This window comes from Ambystoma mexicanum, chromosome 7q, assembly GCF_040938575.1.
Source record: "Ambystoma mexicanum isolate Mex_15411 chromosome 7q, UKY_AmexF1_1, whole genome shotgun sequence".
NCBI lineage: Eukaryota > Metazoa > Chordata > Amphibia > Caudata > Ambystomatidae > Ambystoma > Ambystoma mexicanum.
In genome coordinates, this window is record NC_090941.1 from 947,070,611 (window position 1) to 947,095,897 (window position 25,287).

The 25,287-nt window shown below is 45.9% G+C and overlaps 1 protein-coding gene across 1 annotated transcript in view; it reads left to right on the forward strand.

Annotated features, from left to right (window-relative positions):
• Positions 1-25,287, forward strand: part of RSF1 (remodeling and spacing factor 1) — a 1,138,572-nt gene that overhangs the window by 460,128 nt on the left and 653,157 nt on the right. Inside the window, exon 8 of the mRNA XM_069639968.1 lies at positions 3,086-3,190. Coding sequence (XP_069496069.1) covers positions 3,086-3,190 — 105 coding nt within the window. The remainder of the gene's footprint in view (positions 1-3,085; positions 3,191-25,287) is intronic.

Here is a 25,287-nt window from a genome sequence, read left to right on the forward strand (position 1 = left end):
CGCCTTGTTCATTACTTTTGGCGTGCCAAAACCAGGCTGTCATGCCTCCAATGATTCCATAGCAAGGGGGATGGTTATGGCCATCAAGGAGGCATATGAGGGGCAGCACAGGCCTTTGCCAGCCAACCTGCATGCCTATGCCATCAGAGCCAAGACCACGACTGTGGCCTTCCAAAGCCAGGTCCCGTGGCTGACGATCAGCAAGTTGGCTACTTGGGCTTCCCATTCGACCTTTTGCAAACACTACTGCTTGGATGCCAGCTCCAGGTCGGATGCAGCATTTGGCCAGGCAGTTTTGAAGGACTTGTTTTCTTAGAGGGGCAACTCTCCTCCCCAGGTCTGCATTCAATTGTAATCGCCCATACTGTATGGAGGAAAGGGGACGGAACGTAAGACTAATCATAGGTTACTCACCGTAGTGACTACCTAGTCCATAGTCCCCTTTCCTCCATACTTCCCACCATCCTCCCCTGTAACTTCTGTCATTAGGCAATCCTAATATTGTCGACTCGTCAAAGGGGACTTAGGAGTAATGTCGGTGGGTGGAGTCAGGGGAGCGCATGCTCCCAGGGGCGCGCCCATCTAAATTCAAAGAGGAAGACATTTTTCTTGGGTTGTTTCCCGTCCCTAGCGAGGGACTCCTATACAGTATGGAGGAAAGGGGACTATGGCCTAGGAGTATGTTGCAGAGACACGGCTTGGGCTTGTGAGGCTGTTCCTCCCCCACCCCCTCCTCCCTGCCCACCATCCGTGATTGGATGCCCACAAAGCCATAAGGAACTTTTCCAGGGCAGCCCTCTGCCTGTGCAGCCCCTGTGGCGAAGGGCGGCTCCTACAGAGGCGGGTCCAGGTAGTGTCAGCAGGTGTCCGCATGGGAATCCAGCAGTTAAGACCCCAACAAAAACTAAGTGTGGCAGGGGTGGGGTGTGGAGCAATCACTCTACTGCAGAAAGCCCCCGCCACTCTACCGTACCTTTTCATAACATATACTGCCATAGACTTACAACATGCACACATGGAAAGATTTGTGACCACCAACCTGAATCCACTCATGACAGGAGTTTAAATGTTGCTGTGCACTGCATACTAACATAATTATCAATGTTAACAAGCACCACACCTGGAGAGAATTCTGAGCCCTGGCCTGCTTCGCATCTGGATAGGTTTGTGGATGTTGGCATGTGCCACACTTGGACGGGATTGTTAACTTTGGCCTGCGTCACATCTGGATAGATTTTGAATGGTAGCATGTGCCACACTTGGAGATGAAATTATGAACATTAGCCTAAGTGGCATCTAGATAGAATGGAATTGTCAGCATGTCCCACATTTAGATTTGTGAATGATAGCTTGTCCCACACTTAGATGAAATGTGAACATTATCCTAAGTCCCATCTAAATATAATGGAATTGTCAGCATGTTTGTGAATGTTAGCTAGATTTGTAAACAGTAGCCTGTGTCGCATCTAGATAGGATTGTAAATGTTAGCAATGCTGCACTTGGTTAGAATTGTGAACATAGGCCTGCGCCAGACCCACACTAGATTGTGAGTATTCACAATGCTGCACTTAGAGTTGCGAACATTAGCCTGACCAGACAAGATTGAATGTTTGCAATCCAACACTTCCGCACCTAGTTAGAATTGTGAACATTAGCCTGCACCAGACCTGACGGGATTGTGAACGCTAGCCTGAGTCGCTTCTAGGTAGAAATGCAAATGTTGGTATGTCCCTCACTTGGTACAACTGTGAACATTAACGTGAATCGCATCTGGATGTAAATGCAAATGTAAATGTTATCATGCCCCACACATGCATCACTGTGTACCCTGCTTTCCTGTTCCCCATGCTGTTGTTATATATCTATATGTATCCTCCCATCGCTGTAAGCCCAGCCCCTGTCTGTGTATGTGTCGCTCTATTCTCTGCCATCCTGTTCACGTGCCTGGTCTCGGGCACTTTAATTATCATAACACATCACTACGCTTACTCTATATTATACACCATCATTCAACTAGAAGACAGCTATACCCCTGATTAACTCGGCCTAGCTGTTCACATACGAATACGACCCCACAAACGCCTCATCACCCTAATACAACGCAGCTAGCCAAGCACATTCCGACCCTGTTGCTCACATATGCGTCCTTCAGGCCTAACGCAGCCAGAGCCCAGTCTTGGTGTCCACCCACCAGACAACACACATCCAACTCATATCTTCAGCACCACACCTAACGCTAGGATGCAGCTACCATCCGGCAATTACATCAGCTGCACACATCTGCTGCACCCATGCACCCTATGTCTATCTCTCTCTGACCAGAACTACGGTTTCTGAGGGCGTTCAGCCTACCAGCGCTTTGAGGTCATACCAATGATATATAGACATCATTTTACTGCCGTATAGGGGAGGTGTTATTTCAGTCAATAGGATAGAAACGTTTTTATCTGCGTTCTAATCCACTAACATGCCACGTGTTCAGATCATGAATTTAAATGATCTGACTTTGAAAGAATAACTTTCTGTATGCTATCATCTCAGTCTAGTTTCTTTTTTGCTGGCTTTATTTACATGCTGAATCAGACTGATAAGATGGTATATCTGGGGACCTGGTGGTGAACATACTTTTGTGTCTGATGTTCAAATTATAACTCACTAATTAGCGTTAATGCAGAGGTGGAGAATTTATTTTGCATGCAATAAAGTGGCTTAGAAAAATAGGGCTGCCAGAACAATGTATTTCATTCATGGATTTTGAGTACTTGGTTTGCTGGGAGGCCACTTCTGAACCCTAAAATGATGGGGAGGTACAAGAACACTAAAGATGGCATTGTCCAGTGGCACATGAGGAGCAGTAAGGGCGAGTGTTACAGATAACCATCAACAGTCACTGAACCACAGATGGTAGGGTTCTGTCCTGAGGAAGCCTTCACAGCTGTTCCCTAAGTGTTATTGCCACAAATGTGATAACAATTGAAAGTAAACAGTCAACTTCCTCTGGATGTTGTGCTAAGGTCAGGTTTGCTGGTAGTTCATTCCTGAAATGCTTGTTTTAATATACATGTTTTTATTGCTTTGTTTCAGATTCTGTTGTGTGATTCATGTGATAGTGGATATCACACTGCCTGCCTTCGCCCCCCTCTGATGATCATCCCCGATGGAGAGTGGTACTGCCCGCCCTGCCAGCATGTATGCTTTTTTTGTCATTAAAATATTTTATATAAGGTTAGATGTGTATGCTAATTGTACATTACAGAAATTCATTCAGTTAATTTGCAACAGTGTTTTTGTAGCATCAGTCTGTTACATATTTACATGATGTTCATTCTCACTTGATCAATTGATTGGAACAGGAATCATTTTAGAATATTTTTCAAAATTATAAAAGTGGTTTTCAATGTTTCTGTAACCAGAGAGACTCCTTTCATAATGAGTAGTAGATAGCTTCTCCGTTAGTTTTTGGAGGGGATGCACAATAGGTTGGCACTTGAAAATCAATACATCTTTTGATCATTTCAAGATTCAGTACAGATGTGAAAAGAGTACCAATATTTCGCAGGATTACAAAGATGAGAAATCTAGTTGACAAAATACCTGAAACAGGTGGTGACAGCGGGATCACATTCAACAGGAAAACCCACCCAAAACCAGGTACTAAATATGTAGTTGTATCTATTTAGGCTGTAACCATACACTCTTTAATGGGGTCTGCGGAGGCCGTGCTTTTACTCAGTTAGAAAGCCATTTTCATCTCTTAGCTGATTGTTTTTTTAAAATCCCTTTTAATCCTAACTTATTTTTGCTGTTAGGGAAACTTTGCCTTTGATGGCTGCAACTGTATTTCGATGTATTGCCCTAAGAAGCCCATATCGCTGCTAGTAAAAAAAGCCCTATTTTGTTTCAGTGCAAGTCCCATCACCGGTCGGTTTTGTTAGTGTCGACTGGTGACAGCTTTATCCTCTTAATTATAATTATATAATACTCTATGTATATATTTGTATGGCCAACTGGGCATGCACACAGACATCCTTCCTCTAATACCTGTCTTCCCTTAACAGCTGTCCCTGCTCCTCCTACAATTCAGCAAGGCTGCCAAACCCACCTTCCCCAGCCTGGTTTTAAGTAGCAGAAATATCTCTGGAAACTAGAAGGAGGATGGCTTATGAAACCCAATGGATTTGCAGATATTGTAGTCATTTTACCCTCACATACAAATTCTGACTGTGTCCGGATGAGCATGTATGCTTTATGGTTACATATACCCTAGGATGGATGTCGTGAAGAAAGAAATGCGCATTAAGACCATTGTGCAAAGCATGCAACACTTTTATCATCTGTCAAGTATAAGCATCTGTGGTCATTCTTATGTTACCAAAATGATTTTTGATTTTAAGCAAAGCATCCAAGAACCCTCAATCGGGCTGTGTCCTTCTCCTTTGTCCTATGGGCATTTTGAAAGTGAATAGGAGTGTAGCAGACTTTCCATCGTTGAATGATACATTTTGCTCAGAGAGCTTTATACAGAGACACACAGAGGGGAGTGTCTGAAAGAGAAGGGAAAGAGAGAGAGTGTGAGATGGCAGGACAAAGCAACCTACTGGGAGAGACATGTGGACAAAGAGAGACTCTGAGAGACAGAGTTGGCAGCGAGATGGAGGGGGCAGTGAGACTTATGTCAGAATATATTAATTTGATTCATGCATTGTGCTAGTTTGACACTCCCATTTCCCTTCCACAGTGTTAGATTGTGAATGTATTGGCTATGTGCAGGTAATTTATGTTAGAAAGTGGGCAGTTTAATTTGTCTCCTGCAGGTTTGAATTGGAAGGAATTCTCCCAGGGATTTAACTGTTTTGAACCCAGATGTGTGCTGTGTTCTTAGAATATTTGGGTGCAGCTTTCTCTGAACACGTGTGACTTTCAATGAACATGGGTGTGTTAATTTCATTCTACACCGTGTTTGACTTTGAATACAGATATATATGCAGCTTTAAATATGCGTGTGTGCACTGCTTTCAATCTGTGTACTTGTGCAACTGTTTATGTATTTATTTGTTAAGCGCTTATACAACACAATCGTGTTTCCAAGCAGCACAAGGCAAATGGGGAAGGGAACAACGGGAGTAAATACAATGCAAAAGAGCAGTAAGTAAACGAACATGGTCCTGCTAGGCTTTGTGGCATTCGGACGGGCAAGTGCAGTGAAGAGAAGTGCAAGAGGTACGGAAGGAAGGAACGAAGGAAGGAAGGGAGGTGCGAGGAGGGAATTAGGGATGGACCAAGAGGGAAGTGCAAAGGGGTGGCGGGGAGGAGTCAACTGGCTAAGTGCTGGGCAGAGGTATCCCAAGGGGTGGGATGCACATCTGCCAGGCAGGGGACCCACACAGGCAGTTCTGACGGGGAGGATGGGGGGTACTGGTGTCGACTGGGCAGAGGGCCTAGTACCTGTGAGATTCATGAAGGTGCCAGGCCGCCAGTCTCAGTGGCAGTGGGGTGGTTAGCAGGGAAGGGAAAGAGGCTGAGAAAAGCAAGGAGGCTGTTTCACCAGACAAAGAGAGAGACCTGTCCCCCACTCTCTGCTTGGAGAAGCGTTTGACAATCAGGGAGTTGGAGTTAGAGGAGCGGAGGGCTCTAGCAGGGAAGTATTTAGGGACAGAGTTTGAGATAGCATAGACATGCACATCTTTTAGTCTGCATGTACGTGGTGGCAGGTGACTTATTATTTTTTTTAACTTGAGGAGTGTAATATTTGTCCCAGATATTCCACAGCGACAGAGCATAGCGAGGTAGCCCTGCCAGTCAAGAGGTTTCGGGGGGGTTCTCCCCCCGTGAAATTTGTTTAAATAATGGGTTAAAATGCTGCATTTTAGAGCACAATTTATAGAAGAATTGGTAAAAAGCCAAACAGTTTGCAATTGCTTCTGTAGGGTAACCAACAGTGCACCGCATTTTCATACCTTTTCCCACAATATGTGCCAGTATAAAATATTTTTGCACTGGCTCTGCCCATACATTTCCATTCTGACTGCACCATTTATACCCTAGTATTCCCATATAAGAACATACTCATATATTCTTTGCGCATAATGCCAGTAATACTATAGGAAAATGTGTCATCCTTGAGCCCTCCTTAAATTTTGGAAGCTTCTCAAGACTTTCCTTTTCATCCTTCCCTTCCTCCCTCCTCTGCTAACCTCAGTTGATGTGGTTGGTGACCAGGGCCCTTGTGTCCTCTGGGCCCTGGCATCGCACACCCAATCGCCCGAGCTTCTGCTTACACACAGCACTGTTTCAGGAAACCCACTGGCCTACACCATTGTAAGCCTGCACTTTTCCGCTTATTGCATCTCAATGTTTCCTAGCACTTACTACACTTGGCACTTATTTCTCCGGTTCACCCACGAGCACGGCCACCTCAGCACTTACCCCCACTACCTCTCTTCTCTCTCTGCACTTGCACGTTCTGAATACTCACAAGGTGTAGTTGGTTCGTCTTTATGCCCCTGCGTATATTGCTTTTTTTCCCAATCCCATGTTTCCTCCCTGTTGCTATGTGGACACTTTAAAATACAATTCACTAGTGTTATAAGCCCATAACAAATGCACAATAAATAAATGAAATGTGTTCTCCCAATATATGGCAGTATCCCCACGTAAGAACATACTCCAGTTGGCTTTACCATAAAAAATGCCTGCCAAAGTATGAAAACGTGTCCAAACTGGCTGCCCTAAACTGCCAGTTGAGCTACATAATAACACTTATCGAGTTTGCTTTATCAAAGATGCCAAATACAAAATGTCATACAGCAATATTAAATGGCTAGACTGGCTGTCTTAAAATGCCAGTTGAGCTACATAATAACACTTATCAAGTTTGCTTCATCAAAGATGCCAAATACAAAATGTCATACAGCAATATTAAATGGCTAGGCTGGCTGCCTTAAAATGCCAGTCTAGCTACATAACACGTATCATGCTTGCTTTATCAACCATGCCCAGTAAAAAAAAATGCCATACCTGCTCCATGGTGCGCCTTGCACTCAGACATAATCACATTAATGTTGAATGTGATGCGAGTCCAAGGTGCTGGGGTGCCCAGGGGGCCGATGTCAGTAGCTGGGGTCCCAGGGTACAGCCATGGCATTTTCTTTTTTTAACTTTCGTTTTTTAACATTTTCTGAAGTGTTACAGCTCAACATCATTTCCATCTTCCAAACTTGTTTCAACTGCCCCTCGTCCCCCTCCACCCGTCTCCCTTCCCTCCCACCAATGCACATCGTCATACAGGACCAAATAAACTCTTCAAGTTAATAAGTGGGAGCCGTTGGCGAGTTACTTTCCTCTTCCCCCATCATGGAGCGAGATCTTGTCACCCGATCCCTTTTCATTGGAATCTTTTAGAATCTGTACAGTTCTCCCCATTTCTTGGCTGGTTCCTTTCTTGACTTAGTTTGTATTTGCTTCCCTGTGACAGTCCAGTTCCAGCCTATCAAATGTATTCCTCAGATCTTTTTTTCTTAGTTTCCTGCCCCCCCCGTTCCACCCCCGTTGACCCCTCCCACCGCAACGTGATCTGCACTCTTTTGATTCATCTTTTCTTTCTTCTAAGCTTGTCCCCATTGATGACATTTCCACTCTACTGACAATGCCTCCTCTCGAATCCACTCTTCGAACCACTAGTGACCACTTCAACCCCTCTCTCCACTTCCAAGAAATCTCCCCAGCCTTGGCTTTTTCACTCTCTTCGTTCCCTTCGCTCTTCTCTCTTTAAAACCAAGTGCCAGTGGAATAAGTCCAATGCTCTTGAAAAACTTTACACTCCCTCTATTCCTCATACGACTCTCTCCTAGTCTTTCTTATTTCTTACTACTTGCCACCACGCTTGTCGCCTTTTTCAACTACTCAACTTTATCGCCTCCTGCTCTTTCCTCCAACCTTTCGGCCACTGATTTCGCTGTCTTTTTCACTTCTGAAGTCTCCTTGCGCTCCTCCTTTTTGGCCCCCGGGCCTGCTTCCTCTTCTCTTCTCATCTCCTTCTTGCTGTACCCTGCTTTGTCTCACCTTTTTTTACTTTTCCCTGTCCCTGTTAGGAAATGGTTCTCTTAGCAACTTTCCCTCCATAATTCCTATGGATCCCCAATCGTATTGTCTGTTTTTGAACCTGCCAGCTTCACTTCCCTTATGCTAATTTGTTATGGGGAACCGATCAGTCCTTCGTACTATCAGTACTGGGAAACTGTTTCCCTTTTGCATTTTGTAACTTTTTAACATTGTACAACGCATCTTGTAATGCAGTGCAATGGGGATACGTTTTACACTTGGGAAGACAAGCTGGTGGCAGCAGATATATATTTACCATTGTTACATTATTTTTAGTGTGCACATTTGCATTTACCGTGTATGGCTACTGAACGTGGCTAGTAGCCTAAAATGGCTGTGTCACAAGATTTACGCTTGTTCTTTGGCCATAGTGTTTGGCCTCCTTCCTGTCTTGTCAGGAAATCTCTTAAAGCCCTGCTTTTTCTGGTTAGTGATGCCTTTTGTGTGTATTTGGCCAAGGAAGGGGGTGGGACTATCTGGTCCCATTCCACATCCATGGTGCCATAGTCTAGGTGTGGGGAATGAGTGAAACCAATAGTTGTTCCTAATTGGACAACTACTTGCTGATTGAATGGTGCAGATCCTTAACATTGGTGGGCTTGGACTTGCTTCCAGGCTGGATTTTGGATAAGAGGACTCCTCCTGCAGCCATTTCTTCAGATCTAACTGACACTAAAAGATTTCCATGCAGCCAAGGAAAGCCTTGCACTGACATACATTATTTATCTTGGAGGGAAGTATAGAGCAGATGTGTCAAAGGTGTCTCTTAGGGCTGAAGCAAATATTTCTTCACTTTCCAAGTTGAATAGAAAATGAATGCTTGTAAATCTTAAATATTAATTAAAATAATCATTGCTTGATGATGCAAAATCGAAATGACATGAAACACATTAGATGTAGAAGTAATACCTATCAAACCATATCCAAAATGTATTTATTGCACCACAAAGATTAGGGGGGGAAAAAGGAAAAACATGCAACTCCTGCAAATTTTAGCACAAGGACATCATTTACTAGTCTAATTGTGCGCACCAATCCACAGAATCCACAAGGTTCCATTTATTATAATCTGCTCCCATTTAAAATAAGGTCCCTAAAACCAAATTGGAATTCAAGCAATAGGTGTCTCCCCCCCTAACCCCGCCTCCTCCCTTTTCCCCATCCTCCCTGCATCATGGGACTAGGAAAACCACACCTCTGTATAGATTGGAAGGAGTTGCATCAATATATATTGGTTGATATGTTATTTGTATCACGCTCATACACAAGTGTTTCAGAGGACGACGAGGCAAGGGAGGGGAACAAGGGAGGACAAAACAACTATCTTACTAGGCCCAGTGACCTTGAGAACGCGCAAGTTCAGGGGAGAGGGAAGGTGGGGGAGTGTGAGGGAGAGGGGAGAAATGGAACGTGCTGAGCATGGGATAAAACACAAAAGGTAGTGCAGGTTTTTGGGTGCAGACAGGGGTGTCTGGTAAGTGCAGTTAAGGTGACTTTAGGATAACAGATGAGACCCAAGTGCAAGGGTTGCCATGGGCAGTGGGGGCAATTGGCTGGGGTGTTAATGGACCTGGGCCAGAAATTGGAGGGTAGCCAGGGGCACTGTGTTGAAGCAGAAAAGATCCGCAGTGGAGAGTGAAGGCAGAAGCAAAGAGGAAGGTCTTGAGGTGCTTCCGGTTCTCCTCAAGTTCCAAAGTGGCAGGGCAGGGAGGCTGTTCCAGAGGGAGGCCCTGCTGAGGAAAGATCTACCACCAACTCGTTGCTTGGAGAAGCGACTGACACTGAGGGAGTTGGAGATGGAAAGAGCTCGAGTAGGAAGGTATTTATGGAGGGAAAGTTGAAGGTATTTTGGAACCGGGCCCCAGAAAGCCCAGTGGATAATGCAAAGGGTCTTGAATTTAATCCTTGCAGCCACTGGGAGCCAATGAAGAGATTTCAGGGCTGGAGAGATACGATTGCGGGGCTTGAGGCCAAGGACAAGTCTCTCAATCCTGTTCTAGATGAGTTGGAGAGGGCGGAGAGTAGAAGCAGGCCGATTTAGAAAGAGGCTGTTTCTGTAGTCCAGCCTGGAGATAACCAGAGCTTTAAAAACCACAAGTTTCTGGGGGAAGGAGAGGAAAGCAAGAATACCTCTGAGGAGGTGCAGTGGGTAGTTTGACTTCTTAGAGACGTCAGAGATATGAGGAGAAAAGGGGTGTGGATTCGAAGATGACCCCAAGGTTCTTAGCTTCACAGGTGGGAGCAGGAAAAAGGGCATTGGAGGCCGGCCAGAGAGTGACCGGGAAGGAGGGTGCAGTTGTGCCGATGAGAATCTGTCTTACTGGCGTAAGGCAGAGATTATTGGAAGCACACCACTCCTGGATAGCAGAAAGACAGTCAGAGATGAGAGAAGAGGTGGTAGAGGGAAGCCTGAAAACGAGCCGACTATAATCCTCATAGCACAGAAAGTTGGAGCAGAGAGCGGCAATGCGGTCGGCAAGGGGTGCCAGGTATTGGTTGAACAGCCAGGGAGAAAGGTTCGACCCCTGGGGAATGCCACAGGTAGAGAGTGAGATGGAGGAAAGGAGGGACCAAGTTTCGACCTTGGTGGGTCGATCAGAGAGGAAAGAGGTCAGCCAAGCCATGGCTGGACTGGTGATACCAAGTTATCACGGAGACGATTGAGCAGGATGGGATGGTTGAACGTGTCAAATGCAGGAGCGATAGAGTAAGATGAGTACAGAAGGGATGTTGGAATCAAGGTTGGAGAGCAGGTCTTCACAGATGTTCAGGAGAACAGTTTCCATTCTTCTGGCAGCTCTAAAGCCAGACTGATTGTTGTGGCGACAACCAACAGTCAGTGAGAACATTCAGCTGGGAGATGGCCACCTTTTCCAGGGGTTTGCCAAGGAAAGGAGTGATGGAGGGAGATCAGGCGATAGTTAGCTGGGCATGAGTGATCGGCTGTGGGTTTCTTGAGAAGAGGGTGCACAAGGGAGTGCATCAGATGGGACGGGAAGGCTCCAGAGGTGAAGGAGTGGTTGCAGAAGTCGGCCAGAGCAGGAGCAAGTGTGTCAATGTGCTCCTTGATAGTTTCAGACGAACTGGGAAGAACCTGTTTTGATGAGACTTTCATAAATCGGTCTACAAACCTCATCAGGGGAGAACAGAGGAAAGTAAGAGAAAGAGCGAGGGGCTGGCCGCATGAGAGTCAGAGTTTGGAGAGACAGAGCAGGGAGAGGTGGAGAGGACAAGAGGATGGACTGGGTGGACTGGATGTCCTGGGTTTTAGAGATGAAGTGAGGGACAAGGGCATTGCAGAGGGCCTGGGAGGCAACAGGAGAGGTAGAGACTTCAGCTGGGTTGGCCAGCGCCTTGCAGATTTTAAAGAGTTCAGCTGAGTTGTTAGATGCCACAGAGAGACGCGGGATTGGATGTGGGCTCTTCTTAGTTTGGATAAGGCGCTGGTATTGACTTTGGAGCAGGCGGCAGGCCAGTTTGTCAGAGAATGCACAGGAAGCCTACCGTTTCCTCTCAGCAACCCTCCACTTGTAAGGGTTGCTATGTCGGCGTCGTACCTAGGGTTGCACTTGGCTTTGGGCTTTAAGCGGAGCCTCATGACCGGGGAAAGAACATCAAGAGTATCAGAGATAGAAGAGTAGAGCATGGATCGGGCAGTGTCGGGTGAGAGTCAGCCAGAGGGGGGTTGGGGGGGGCGAGAAATTGGCAGCGAAAGCCTCAACTGAGACACGCTTCATGGGTCAGATGACCGAGAAGGTAGGTGGCAGTGTTGGAGTTGGCTTGGCCTGACCAGACCTGAGGTGTGGAGAGGGAGAGATGGGAGGGAGTGATCACTCCAGGAGAGAGGAGTGGTCACATGGATGGAGAGGCAGAGGTCAGAGGAGATCAAAACATCAAGCGCGTGCCCTGCAGAATGAGTGGGGTCAGAGGGGAAAATAGAAAGAGGGTGAGATTTTGCAGAGGTCGCAAAAGAGTCCAGATGAGGAGATGGGAGTATCCAGACCCCCGGTGGATCTGGGTGCGAAGAGGATCTTAAAGTGCCATCAGGGATGAGTGTCAAAGCTCGTGACAGAACTGGTCATGATCCATTTCTCGGTGAGACCAAGGACATTGAGGTTGAGTTTTTCCAGGAGGCGACAGATGTCAGGCAGAGCAAGAGTTAAGAGGGGCAATATAGAGAAGGTTGCCATCCTCGAAGGACTTCTGGGGAGGGGTACAAATCAGAGGTACGCCCTGCGCAGGTGTAGAAGACCACCGGGGGGGGACAGGACAGGAAGGAGGAAGGTAGCCAAGGAGGAGGTATAGGGGGAGGCACGGGAGCTGAAGAAGGGAGACATGAGACGGCAGGAGAAGCAAGGAAGTTGACGAGGCATGGAAAGCGCCTGTCAAAGAGGAAGAGGTTGGCCCGAGGCTATTGGACCAAGCCGGTGCCTTTCAGGTAGACATTAATGATGACCTTGGAGGAGTCGAAGGGCACCAGGAGGGCCTCCCAACGGGTGCCACCATTAATTTGAGAGGAGGAGAAAGGAGAGAGCGGAGACCACATGACAAGCTCATAGGTCTTGGGAGGGAACGACAGAGGATTTCGGTGAGGGTCTGTCTGGAGGAAGCGCTAGTATAGGTGTCAGCGATAGAAAGACCAGGGTTAGAGACCAAAATGTCCCTTTTAATTTCTTCCTGCGAGACTTAATGAGAAGGCTTTCTTCTGGCCACGGAAATCCTCCGGATAAAAGACGACACTGGTGGACTTCTTGGGCTCAAGAGGTCTGGTCACTCTTCTTCTGCAGCGCAGGAGGCACTCTGGTCTGTCTTCCAGTACACTTCTGGTGAAGAACAGCAGTTGCACGATGACCCCTCGCGCCTACGGAAGAGGTCGCATGACAAGGTCCTCTCTTGATCGGTCCCTGATTTGTCTTTGGATTTGTTGAGGAGTTGCAGCGGCAGCCTTTGAATTTGTTGAGTTATAGCCGCAGACGACTTCCTCCAGCTGGATTCAGGATACAAGCTTCTGTCTTTTGACTTAAAGCTCCTGGCCCAGAGATAAGTGAAGGGTCTTCTGATATACACAAATCCCCATCCCCTCCCACCCTGCCCCCCATTCACTCAGGCTGGGCTAGGCTCAGTCAGCCAATCACACACTAGTGCATTCATCAGGCAGCACCCAATCGGGCACAGGCATTCAGGTCACTCACCCAAAACCGGGCACCCAAAACAGTGGATGTGTATTGGGGTCAATTCCCAGCCTTTCAGCGCACACAATGCATTCACTCCAGTTTCAAACTGGACTGGCTCAGGCAGGCCACAGGTATGCGACACACAACCAAAACCTGACACCCACAACACAGAATGTGAATTGACTCCCCTTTCCATTCATTGAAGTCCCAACCCTAAGGTCTACCCAAAACAAGCCGTCACTGGAAGGCTCCCACCAGTCTAGCAGCTGCAGCCCCAGAGCCATAATGGTCCTTCAAATCCAATCAGGTGTAGGGAGACAGAGACAGGGCTTCTCAGGACTTTGAAACCGGAAGGGAAAGGCAGGAAGCCATGAGACTTTCAGTGGCCATCTTGCCTTTGTTCAGGAATCCATTGATTCCGATGATAGTGCCTGGGTGTCCCAAAAAGAAAATACCCAGAGCAACTGCAAAATCAGCATGTAGCTGCCACCAGCCCATACCCTGCTTTGTGGGCAAAACACAGGTGCCCAAAAACACACACTAGGGGTACCAAGGTCTACCCCTACCCATGGGTGCCATAGAGGTATCCCATGGATCTTAATCACCAATAATAAAAATGAAGAGCTTCACTGCCAGAGGTCCAGGCTGGACTTCTGTGGCAGAAAAACACTAACTGTGAAGTAGTGGGACCAGGACGAGGAGGCCCTGTCCCTCCAAAGCATTTCCAGCATCACAGCTACAAAAGCTTGAACAAGCAATTGTGCTAGTAGTTGAAAAGGGGAAACCCCAGAGGGTTAAGAGCCCCTTTTGAAGAATGAAAGTAACTTGTTTGGAGAATCACCAAAAGCTACCCTAAGAAAGACTTGCTGAGGCTTTAAAGGTCTGTCCATGAGAAGGTAGTCATTCTCCTCAACCCCTTTTTTCTTCTTTGAGGCTTTTTGAACAGTGGTAGGGACAGAATTGGGGAGTTAGGGACAGAGGACAGTTTATTACTTTGGACAGTCTCACTGATGGCAGGCACCCTAGTTAGATTTGCATTAGGTTGGGCAAACTATTAGGAATAGATGGGCCTTTGTCTTTATTATTGAAATAAAACCGATTGCTAAAATGCCAGCAGTGACCGTCCCTCTCTGACCTACAACAGTCCCCAGCTGATTTGTTAAGCATGACAAGTGTCTATCTCAAGGCTCATTTCCAGCAACAGCTATTTAAGAGAAAAGTCAACTGTTTCAGTTGGGAAGAGCTTTGTGAATCATGCTGTCCACTGTTGCGTCATTGTTGCTGATGGCTGCCTTTGTGGTGTCAAACTACGTTCACAATTTTTAATGGCTGCCATCGGTCGAGCCAACTCTGCAGTCCTTTTTATATTCTGCAGTTTTGCTGGGTTTTTTCATTTTCCTTTTCCTTTCTTTTGTCCCTAATATCTTGCTCTGATGCCTGATCCTTTGTCCTCTCCATTCAAATATTCCACTTCTCTTATGTTCATATTAAGCCATCATTTTTCATCATAAATCTTTGAGGAATTGCAAGTGCAGGGCCTGCTACACCCCAAACTAGCTGCAAAGTTATCTCCTACAAATGGCATTCTAATGTGTGGCAAGCACCTAGGCGTGAACTGGCTCAAAATCGGACACTCTTGTGAAGCTCACTATAGTGCACAGGTGCAGTGTCCTTTGGGGGGGGGATTCTTATAGGAATTGGATTTGTCTTAAGGCCTGTTTTTCCACCACAATAGCTGAAGTGTTATTTCCCAGGCTGGTACAGACAGTCTGTGAGCCAAAGACTTAGGTCGCTAAGTGTCTAAGCTGTGGTCAGATGGGATCCTGAGGTAGACTCATTGGGGTGCTTCAGTCAGTAGGTGGCGCAGATGTCTGTTGGTAGTTGCAATTGGATTGAGCATGCTGCGCAGGTGTGGTGATCTTCTGCGCAGAGGGTTTAAGAGGGCATTGCCCCAATGTGGATGATTCAAACCAGGTATGCTCTAATCACCTCCTTTAGATAATGGTGCACTTCTTATTCCTTGAATCCTAATTATAGATATATAGAAAGCAGAGCATTGGCTATGGACGGTGGTGCCAACCTTCTTAACTCCAGTACCTTATTTGTCAGTTTGGCTTTGATACCCAAACATATAGTTGATCTGTTTGCTCCAAAGTTTGGCATCCTTATTTATGCCAATGCTTTTAACAGTTAATGTTGGACCAGCGTCCTAATCTGACAAGGAATCTCAATGATTTTACCGTCGGGGTTGCAAGTTATTTTTGTTTTTGTATTGAATGTTAGAGGTGCATGTTTAAAATGCAAAAGCAGAAAATCTAGCTCATCAAGCAAAGCACTCTCTTAGGGGAGTCATCTGCCATCCAGTGGGATTGTTGAGAGAATTAAAAGCACCACGGACAACCCTATGCAACCTACAATTTATATATGTACAAGAGGAACAACGCTCTTTTGATCACAAAAGAACGTACAATACATACAAAATCAGATTTGATGGGAAGCAGTTGAAGGACATTCTGACAGGTTGTAGACGGGAGTAAATGGAATAGTCACCGGGGACAATACATAAGAGAACATACATAGATTAAGGACAACCAACATTGGACATTTTTAAGTGCAGGTAGGTGGTATGGCCGGCTGTGCTTTTGGATGTGACCATGATGGGTGAAGTTCTAGAATTGAGGCAGTGGAAGTGAGCGTCAGAGGCAGGTTAGAGGTAGGTTAAGAGGGTAACTCGGAGGCGAGGAGGTCGGCTTTTTGTTTGGTTTTGAAAAATCTATGTGGATTGTTTCTCAGATGTCTGGGAGAAAAGCATTCCATGCAAGTGGAGCAAGCAGAGAGGAGCGGATGCACTGGGAGGGCGAGGAGCCACAAGGGCAGTCGAGACAGAGCATAGATTACGCGAAGGCTTATAGAGTTGGATAGAGGAGGATAGATAGTGATGCCTTAATGTGGATAGATTTGTGAACCAGGAGAAGACATTTAAATCTGGCCCTGTTTTGTTTCATCAGCCATCCAGCCTGGTGACGGTACGAAGAAGTAGGTGTGAAGTGAGGGAGTTCAAAGAGTCCTGGTAGCAAAGATAATAAACTTGTCGAGGACAGAAAGCATAGTTGGGGAGACCAGAGGATGCTGGCACAGCAGTCCCGTTTAGAGAAGACAAGAGTGGTTAAGAGATTCTTGGCAGTGTTGAAAGGAAGGAGGTGCCTGATTTTCCTAATATTTAGGAGGTTGGGGCGAGCTGCTGTTCCAGTTTTGGATATGAAAGTAGAGAAGGTGTGAGAAGGGTCATAGATGACGCTGAGGTTTCAAGCTGAAGAAGAGTAGGGGAGAGTGGCAGGTGGGTAACTGGATAGGCAGAAGAAGAGATGAGAGCGCTTTTGCCGGGGAAGAAGAGTACCTTTATTTTGGTTGAGTTTAACATGAGAGATCAAAGCCATCCAATATTTAATGGCAGAGAGGCCATTGGAAATTTTGATAGATATCAGAGGAGAGCTCAGGTAAAGAGGAGATGATTTGGGTTTTATTCGTGAAGAATTGGTACAAGAACCCAAAAAAGGAGATTAGTGCCCCAAGTGCAGAAGTGTGTAGTGTGTGAAGCGGACTCAAGAACAAAGCCTTGTGGAACACCAACAGTTAGAGGAGTGAGTTGAGAGGTGTTGTTAGTCAAGGAGACCGTGAATTGGCGCGGTGCAAGGTAGGATTCAATCCAGGCAAGGGCTTGATCGTGAATCCCAAGGGTATTTAGGAGATCAGAGTGATTTGACAGTGTCCAAGGTGTTAGGCAGAGTCCTGTGCAGTTCCCTTGGGGAACACTGCAAAAAGATTAAGACTACAGGAGTAAGCAGTAAACCCAATTGGTAGCAGTCTGCACCACCCAAATTTACCTGGTAGCTGTGGCTGAGCAGTCAGACTTCTCTCAAGAAGGGTAGGGCAGTATCCAGAGTATACACAATAGGGCCAAAACACAGTAGAGCAATCAAACACTGACCAGAGCTTTGTATAAAAAGTATATCATTATTTATTTAAAACACACTTTAGGTAATACACTAGCACTCTCAATGAAAAGTAATTTTAAAACAGTCTGTAAGTATACACACCTCCCTTAGTAACAATCAAACAAGTCAGGGTAAAGCACAACGATTTGTTAAGACAGAAGTGAGCGCTTAACCTAGATGGCACTCCAATAGTTTAGGTTAAAAAGGGAGAGCATAAAATAAAACAGTTCCCAACACTTTCAAGAGTTCAGAGCAAGGGGAGAAAGGCAGGTTATACTGTAGAGCCAAAGTTCATAGGCCAGACCCACTTTAAATGGAGCAAAGCGTAATGTGCCCAGGATCACACGGTTTAAAGTGCACTGAAAGTCTTTGCAGAGCGTTCAAAAGAGGTTGGGGTGATTCAAAAGATATAGTTAGAAGGCCTGGAGCCAACCCAGTTTAGAAGCCAAGGATTTAAGGGTCACCTTTAGCAATCTGTAGAAAGGGAGGCCAGGTAGAACACAGTACCTTAGAGGGGAAGGACGCTCCAGCGGGGGCAGTTGTTCCTGGCAGTGGTTGAAGTTCGTGGTTCCGACCAGGCGAAGAGAAGATCTCGTCGAGGAGGAACCGTGGAGTCGTTGCACTGCACAGGGATGAAACCAGCCGCGGAGTTCTTTTATTGCGGTCCTTTTATTTGCGGTCAAAAGTGGTGAGCTTGGCTATCCGGCTGCCGGGGTGCTTGGCACGGGCGATTCGACCAAGGGCCGTCTTTGGAAGACGAAAAGGGTGAACTGGTTGGTCCCACCAGCTCAGAGGAAGAAGACTCGTCCAGCAGAAGATCTTCTCTTGTCGGGAAAGTGGGGTGGTACCTGCAGCAGGGCTTCACCGGTGGTATCGTCATTGCAGATGACGTCCCTCTTCAGATTCTTGGGTCCTGTGGCGACTTCTGAAGTTCCAGTCCCAAAGGCCCTGCTTTTATGCAGCAAAACCCCCATTCATCAGCCTAGCCGTCAATCACACATGTTAAGTGGTGAGCCGGGCGGCTCACCACTGGGCCAATCGGAGTAGAGTGCGACTTGGGTTGCCAAGGCAACGCAGTCCAGGGTTCCATTTCCCCCCTCCGCCCTTCCTGTGGAACCCAGACAGAGTGGCACCATTTGGAGGGCTTCTGTGGAGAAGCCCGCCAAAAAAAGTGGAACAAAGGGCTCGACCTTGGTCAGAGTTACAGAGACGGACACACACGCCATTTTAGAATTGAGTTCTGGCAAAAAGACCCAACCAGTGATTTAATATTAAATAAATAAACCGGCTGTATCTTTAACATTGCACCAAAAAGTGGTGTATCTAAAATGAATGGGAAAATCCCATAGAAAATATTCCGGTGGAATATTTCGCATGGTAACCACTGCCACCAGCCAAAAACTCGACAAGGGGGGACTGGACAGTGCCCCCTTGAAAACAGACCCAGGAGCAATCGGATTGCCCCTTACCAGTACTTCCACAATATGGTGGTTTGTACTGGATCTGTTCGCAATTTTGGGCGAGTAAAGCCAATGGTGACTTTACATGCCCTGGGAGGCAGTCAGTCCCAGGGTATGGAGTCTGTGTTTGGGGGTCACTGTGACACCCCTGTGGTAAAAAGGAACCCCATAGCCCATAAGCAGATAAGTCAAAGACATACCTCAAATCATGCCTAAGAGTGGGAGTAAAAGAGTCTCACTCTTAGCAGGAGAAAAAAATCAAAGCTGCTGGGGGACTCACTAGGTTTGGGAAATTAGCCTTTTAAGAGAATTCTCCCTAACACAAGGCAGCAGACGGGTCAAGGAGAATTAGGATGGAGGATAGGTGTCAGTGCTTAGCTGAGGGGATGAAGTTGGACACATGAGAGCAGTTTTCATGGAGTGACAGAAGCGGAAACCTTCTTGTAGGGGATCTCGAAGCTTGTGGAAGTCTAAGAAATTGGTAAGACAGTTAAACACAACCTTTTCGAGCACTTTACAGTAGTGCGGAAGGAGAGCCACAGGGCAAAGGTTATCTGGTAAATTAGGGTCAACACCTTGCTTTTTTAGGAGAGATGTCCGTGGCAGTTTTGAAGACAGAGGGGAAAGCAAGCAGAGTCGAAGGACAGGTTGAAGAGTTCAGCAGTGTTAGAAGCCGCAATAGGCTTGACTAGCTGAGGACCAAGAGGGTCTAACGGTGCACAATAGGGGTTATCCTTCATCACTAGAGAGAGCATTTGGTCAGTATTACTGTGACTAAAGTGAGATGGTGGCAGAGGGTGATGGTAGAGTAGGCAGAGTGTAAAATGTAGGAGGACAGAGTGTGTGGAAGGTCAGGAGACTATCTCATTTTGGTAATTTTTGCAGCACCGTATTCAGCTAGATCATACTGTGAGTGGAGTTGATAGTCATAGACGTAGCAGTGAGTGGTGCCCTGTAGCCAGCTAAGATGGTTGGAGAGTGAATTCTTTTAGCTCTATCAAGAGTGGACTTCAGAGAGGTAAAGTTGCAGGTCCTCATGCGATTGGTATGCCTCTATTTGCGCAGCAGCTGACACATGTCTGTGCGGAGATATGAATGGGGTGACCCATGGTTGAGGATTCTGAGACTTGGGGGTGAAAGTAAGCAGTGGGAAGTGAGAGGAGAATGAGTCATATAGCAGGGATTGGAATTTGGCGAAGACGGTGTTTGCGGAAGAGGTATCTGATGTGAAGGAGGAGAGTGAGAACTGTAGATCAGAGAGAAAGGTGGGGAATGGCAGAAGGGGTTATATTTCCTTTTAGTAATGGGTGAAGCAAATGGTGTGTTTGATTGGATTCAGTCATTAATACTTTTTAAGTTGGTACAATGAAATACTAGTTAATAACACCTCTTATTACAACATCAGTCAGATAGCACAGCGAGTAGAGCGCACACTTTGACATCCGTGCAGAGCCTGCTGGCGCAGGTTCGAATCCCGGCAGGGCCAAACTCAGCCTTTCGTCCTTCCGAGGGCGATAATTGAGCACCACACACTGTGGGAAATGAGCAGCGCTCAGATACCTGATGGTTCGTAGCGCTATATAAATGCCCAAACAAACATTTAGGGGGAGAAGGAATCGGACATGTTAACCCTATTTCAGAAAGTGTTATCTGTAATCCCTGGTTCTAAATCCTGTGATGCTAAAATACATTTTGGGTACAATATCATGAATTTATTTTACAGTGGCAATTGTCTTAAAGCATATAAGGATCAGACATGAGCCATGCATGCAATATTCCCCAATCAGAACTGTATTAGGCTTACAAGGATAGGGCCAAGAAAGTGCAAATAATTATCTTAATCGTGGTTGGGGAAATGTGTGCTCAAAATATACATAAACGACTCTTGGGAAGTTTCATGGAAAGTCAAAAGCAAAAGTTGATTCCAGTTTTTGTTAGTGCTTTCCTGGTTTCTTCAACATAACCAAATCCGTGTCATAAATGAAATGCAAAGAATTCTAGGAAAAATGTTTCTCATGATCTTGCAGTTTTTCGGTATGTGAATTCTTTGATGTTATTTGGCTTGTTTGTAATGTTGTGCAACTTGGTGACGATGGGAAGACTGTCTTCTTGTGTCTCAAATCAGTGCCGTAGCCTGGTAGTTGATTCTGTAGTTGTTATGCTGGAGCTGACTTTAAAGTAAGGTCCAGAGCCATAGGAAGACCGTTCTTGCAAAGTTCTTTACAGGGTTCTCTAGGACTCTCACCACCCCCTCACTAGGGGTCTTAGTTCTACAGCCTCCCAACTGTAACTCACTCACTCCTAGACGTGGAGATTGTTCTTGACAGACCTTCCATTACTCTTTTATCTCCTTTGTCCTAGTGCTTGTCCTTCTTGTTCTTAATGCTTCACGAAAGACGCATTCCTCTCCCCTTCCATGGTTTACATTCTGCTTTCTTAGTCTCCTCTCATGTTCTTCTGGTCCTCTGCCTCCCTGTGAATCTCCACTTCACCCCACCAATTTCACGACGCCATTCTTCGATAGTTGCCTCACTTTTCAGTTATATTTTTAGGCACCTCCTTCTTTGGGTACCCCCTATATTGATGGATGTCTTCTTCGCCAGCCCCCCACCCTCCTCCATGGTTTCTCTTGCCACCGTAATCCCGTCTTCTCAATCTTCTCCAACTATCTTTGTCCTTCATTCCCCATCACTTAGTATTCACTCTCTCCACAACCCTCTTTGTTTTTCTCATGCTCTCTTCCCATCTCCCTGGATCGTTCTCTTCCTCTCCCAGGTCCCCTGGATATGCCTCTCTCCCCATCCCATTGTCTGTCAATGTCATTCTTCTCTCCCTTCCTCGGACAACCTTGCCCCTACCTCGAATAACCTTGGCCCCTTCCTTGGACAACCTTGGCCCCTTTCTCTGATCTCCCTCTGTGGAATTGGTATGGAGATTGAGCATCTTGCCCCTGGTTATTTCTGACCCCTGGACCCTTCCTCTGGCCACCAGGCGAGTCTCCCAATGGAATTGGTTTGGATATTGAGCACCTTGCCCCTGGTTATTTCTGGCCCATGACACCCTGACCCTGCTTTTGGGGAGGGCTCACTTAGTCTAACTAGACTTACGTATATATGTATGGAGGCCTTGCAAGTTAAATAGTAAACTGCTTGTGCAGCCCCTGCTCTCTGCTTCGGTGGTTTTAAATGATTTTTGCTCCCATGGAAAGGGAGCCCGTGCATGCATGCATGCGCTTACGGCTCTGCAGGGCCGCCACCCATAATTGTGTCCATTTAAGGGACAAGAGCTTCTAAAATGGCAATGTCAAGTCCCTACCGCCTGCATGTGGCATGGTGAGGTAGCCAACCCAATCTCATCCATTCAACAATGACATCCAGCATCCATCTAAATAATTACGATCAGTGTTAAAAAAGAATTTCATTTTACAACTTTTCCTCCAGAGATTTCTATGGGCTACCCTTTCTTTTTTTCTTGTTTTGAACCCGTGTTTAACTTTTTGGAGTTTAGGTAAAGCCGCCTGCTTTACGTCCCTTGCCTGTTTTTCGCTTGTACTTTTGCAATATTGTTCTTTGGCCTTCTTCATACTTCATGATGTTAGGAAATGCCTTGTATGGAAATCTCGGAACCGATACCAACATTTTGTCCTAACAATTATGACTATTTCATTACCGCGCCTTTGCCCGTTAATGAAATGCCCACCCCCCCACTACGCCGACTAATGGGAGCGTGGGTGTCCCCTGCTCCCTTTTGTCAGTGTTGTGGGGGGTGTCCCCGCTTCCATTGGATGAGAGCGGGGGACAATAAAGTAAGAAAAAAAGGACCCTGCGACACCAGTTTGGACCCACGTTAATGGCCAAGAACTGACACTGCAGGGTCTGGTGAGAGATGGCGGCACACTTCATGGTGTGCCGCCGAAAAGGTAAGTGGGTAGGGGGGGAGGCGGTAGCGGGGGATGCAGGACAGTGATCTATGTGATCGCTGCACCATAATGGGTGTCAGCAATTTAATTGTCGACATCATGGGTGGTGCGTTGATCACATAAATTCGTCCCAATCCACATCTCTGGTGCCTGAATGTCTGCTGCTGGTCGCAGATGTGGTGATCAGTGGTTATCCATGATTGGATAACCGCTGGCTGTTTGAATGGTACAGACCCTTACCAATATGTGGGCTTGGACTTGCTCCCAGCCTGAATTTTGGATGAAAGGCAACTGTTCTTCAGATCAGCGTTTGAGCCAAAACCTCTATGGCGTAGAACAGCCTGCTAACTACTTAAAGATGACCCTTGCAGCTGACTTGCATCGACTCTAGTGTTGTACTGGTGAATCCTGGCTCCTTTGTCCTGATCCCACAAAGGCATTCCTCGGGCAAAGTCTGATGATGCTGTGTGTGGGGTCCATGGATGGATGCAGCCTAAAACCGAATATTTATTAAATATTTGAGCTGTAATATCTTCTAAGCAGCCAACATGCGATGCAAGGCAGCCTCTACTGACTTTCCGGCCACAGCACATCCAACATACTCACCTGCTCATACTCATCCTCTGTACAATCTGTGTCTGTTTGACTTTGCCTCCTTCATGCTGTTTATTATTTTCATGCTAAACCTAGTCTGCCTGCATCTTTTGTACATTCTTCTGGCGGCTATCAGCTCCCCTCTTCTCATAACTATGCTGATCTTATCAATCCTTGCTGTACTTATCATGCGCTTTATCTTGACATGGCACTTTGGAATGCCATATCCCTTTGCAACAAATCTACTACTTTGTTCTCTTTTTCGACTAAACCTGCATTTCCTCTGTATAACTGAAACTTGGATTTCATCTTTCAATACTTTATTCCGGCTTCTTTTTTCTGCATCCCTTACATCTTTTTGTCATACCCCGCGTCTTTCTACTCATGGCGTGGGCATTGGCATTCTCTATCGTTCTTCCTCTGCACTTGTTTCTTCCACTTTGACTCGTCCAGTCTTTTCCTCATTTGAATACTCATATACTTATTTTTGTAAGCCTTATCCTATAACTTGGTTACTTAACTATTGGCCACCTGGGTCATTCTGTGATATTGGCAATCGTCTTGCTTTCATTCTGCCTTCTACGATGCCTTTTATTTTCTTAGGAGACTTTAATCTTTCCTCTACACATGCAAATCTCGCATTGTTTACAATTCTTGATTCCCACTTTTCCTCCTCTTTCCACCCCTACCTCTCATGTGTAAGGTTCTTCCTTAGATCTTAACTTTACTTTTTCAATCTTCAACTCTTGTGTCTGCACTTCCTGTCTATCGCTCCGATCATCTTCTTTCCTTCTCAGTTTTTCCAGCACTTTTAGTATCCGATTCTCTACAGTCTGTTACAACATCTTATTGTAGACAGTATTTGTGCACTTTAATACTCTTTCACTCCTGAAGTTTACAATAAACTCTCGACATCTCTCGTAGCCATCAATTCTTGGATGACAGAACATTTTCTGGTATTAAATGTTGCCAAAACTTAAGTACTGTTTCCCTGCAAACACAATTCCATCTCCTCTTCCTCCCTCCTCCATTTCTTTTCCTCCCTCTCGGCTTCCTGTCTCTTAGCTCGTAACATGGGATTTTACATTGATCTTGATCTTTTGTTTGTCCATCACATTTTCCAATCGTCTCGTGCCTGTCGATGTCACTTGTATAATATCCGTAAAGCTTGTTCTTAACTTTTGACACAACAAAACTCTTGATATCTTTGTAAATTCTTTCCTGATCTTTCAATTGTTCAGTTTCTTTATTTGGTCTTCCTCTCGCTCATCCTGCCCCACCAAAATCAGTTTTCAATGCTTCTATTCGTCTTCTCTATCTTCTCTTTATGCATAATTTTGTCTCTTCTCTCTACTCTTGGCTCTTTCCATTCTCGTCTCAAATTTAATTTTCTGTGTCTAGTCTTTAAATTTCTTTAGTCTTGTTCCGACCTACCTTTCTTCTCTTTTATATTCCTAATTCTCTCCGCTCTGTCACCATTTCTTCTTGGAGTCTCCAGTCCTCCTTGTGCTAATTCCTGTTGTTGTTATTTTACTCTGTTAGTTCCTTTTCACTAGAAATCTCTCCCACTATCTCTCTGCTCAGTCTCTTGGTATTCTTTATTCCGTTCCTCGCTGAAGACCTATTTTCTTCAAACTGACATACAAGGCTGATTGCTTTTATATTGTCACTTGTATTCTCATTTTATTGTACCGTTTTTAAGCATCTATGTACGTCGCTTTGCCTTAAAGCACTTTGCAAATCCTAAATAAAAAAACAAATACAAAAAATGCATTGACCCCTGCCCGGGTGGAAATAACAAGTCTTGATCCCTGCTTGAGGAACCTTACCTACTTAGCCTTCGGAAGTGTCGTTGGACCTACCGGTGGACTGACCAGCTCTCTCCTGGGCTACCTCACTGTACCTGTCACTGTTTTGAGAAGTCTTGTAAATTTGCAGATCTTCAGCTTGTGCCAGAAGTCACCTGCTCCTGCATTTTCAGCCGTTTCACACCAAGGGAAGCTGTGCTGGGCCTGTTCCTGTGTTCGATACTTGACGATCTCTT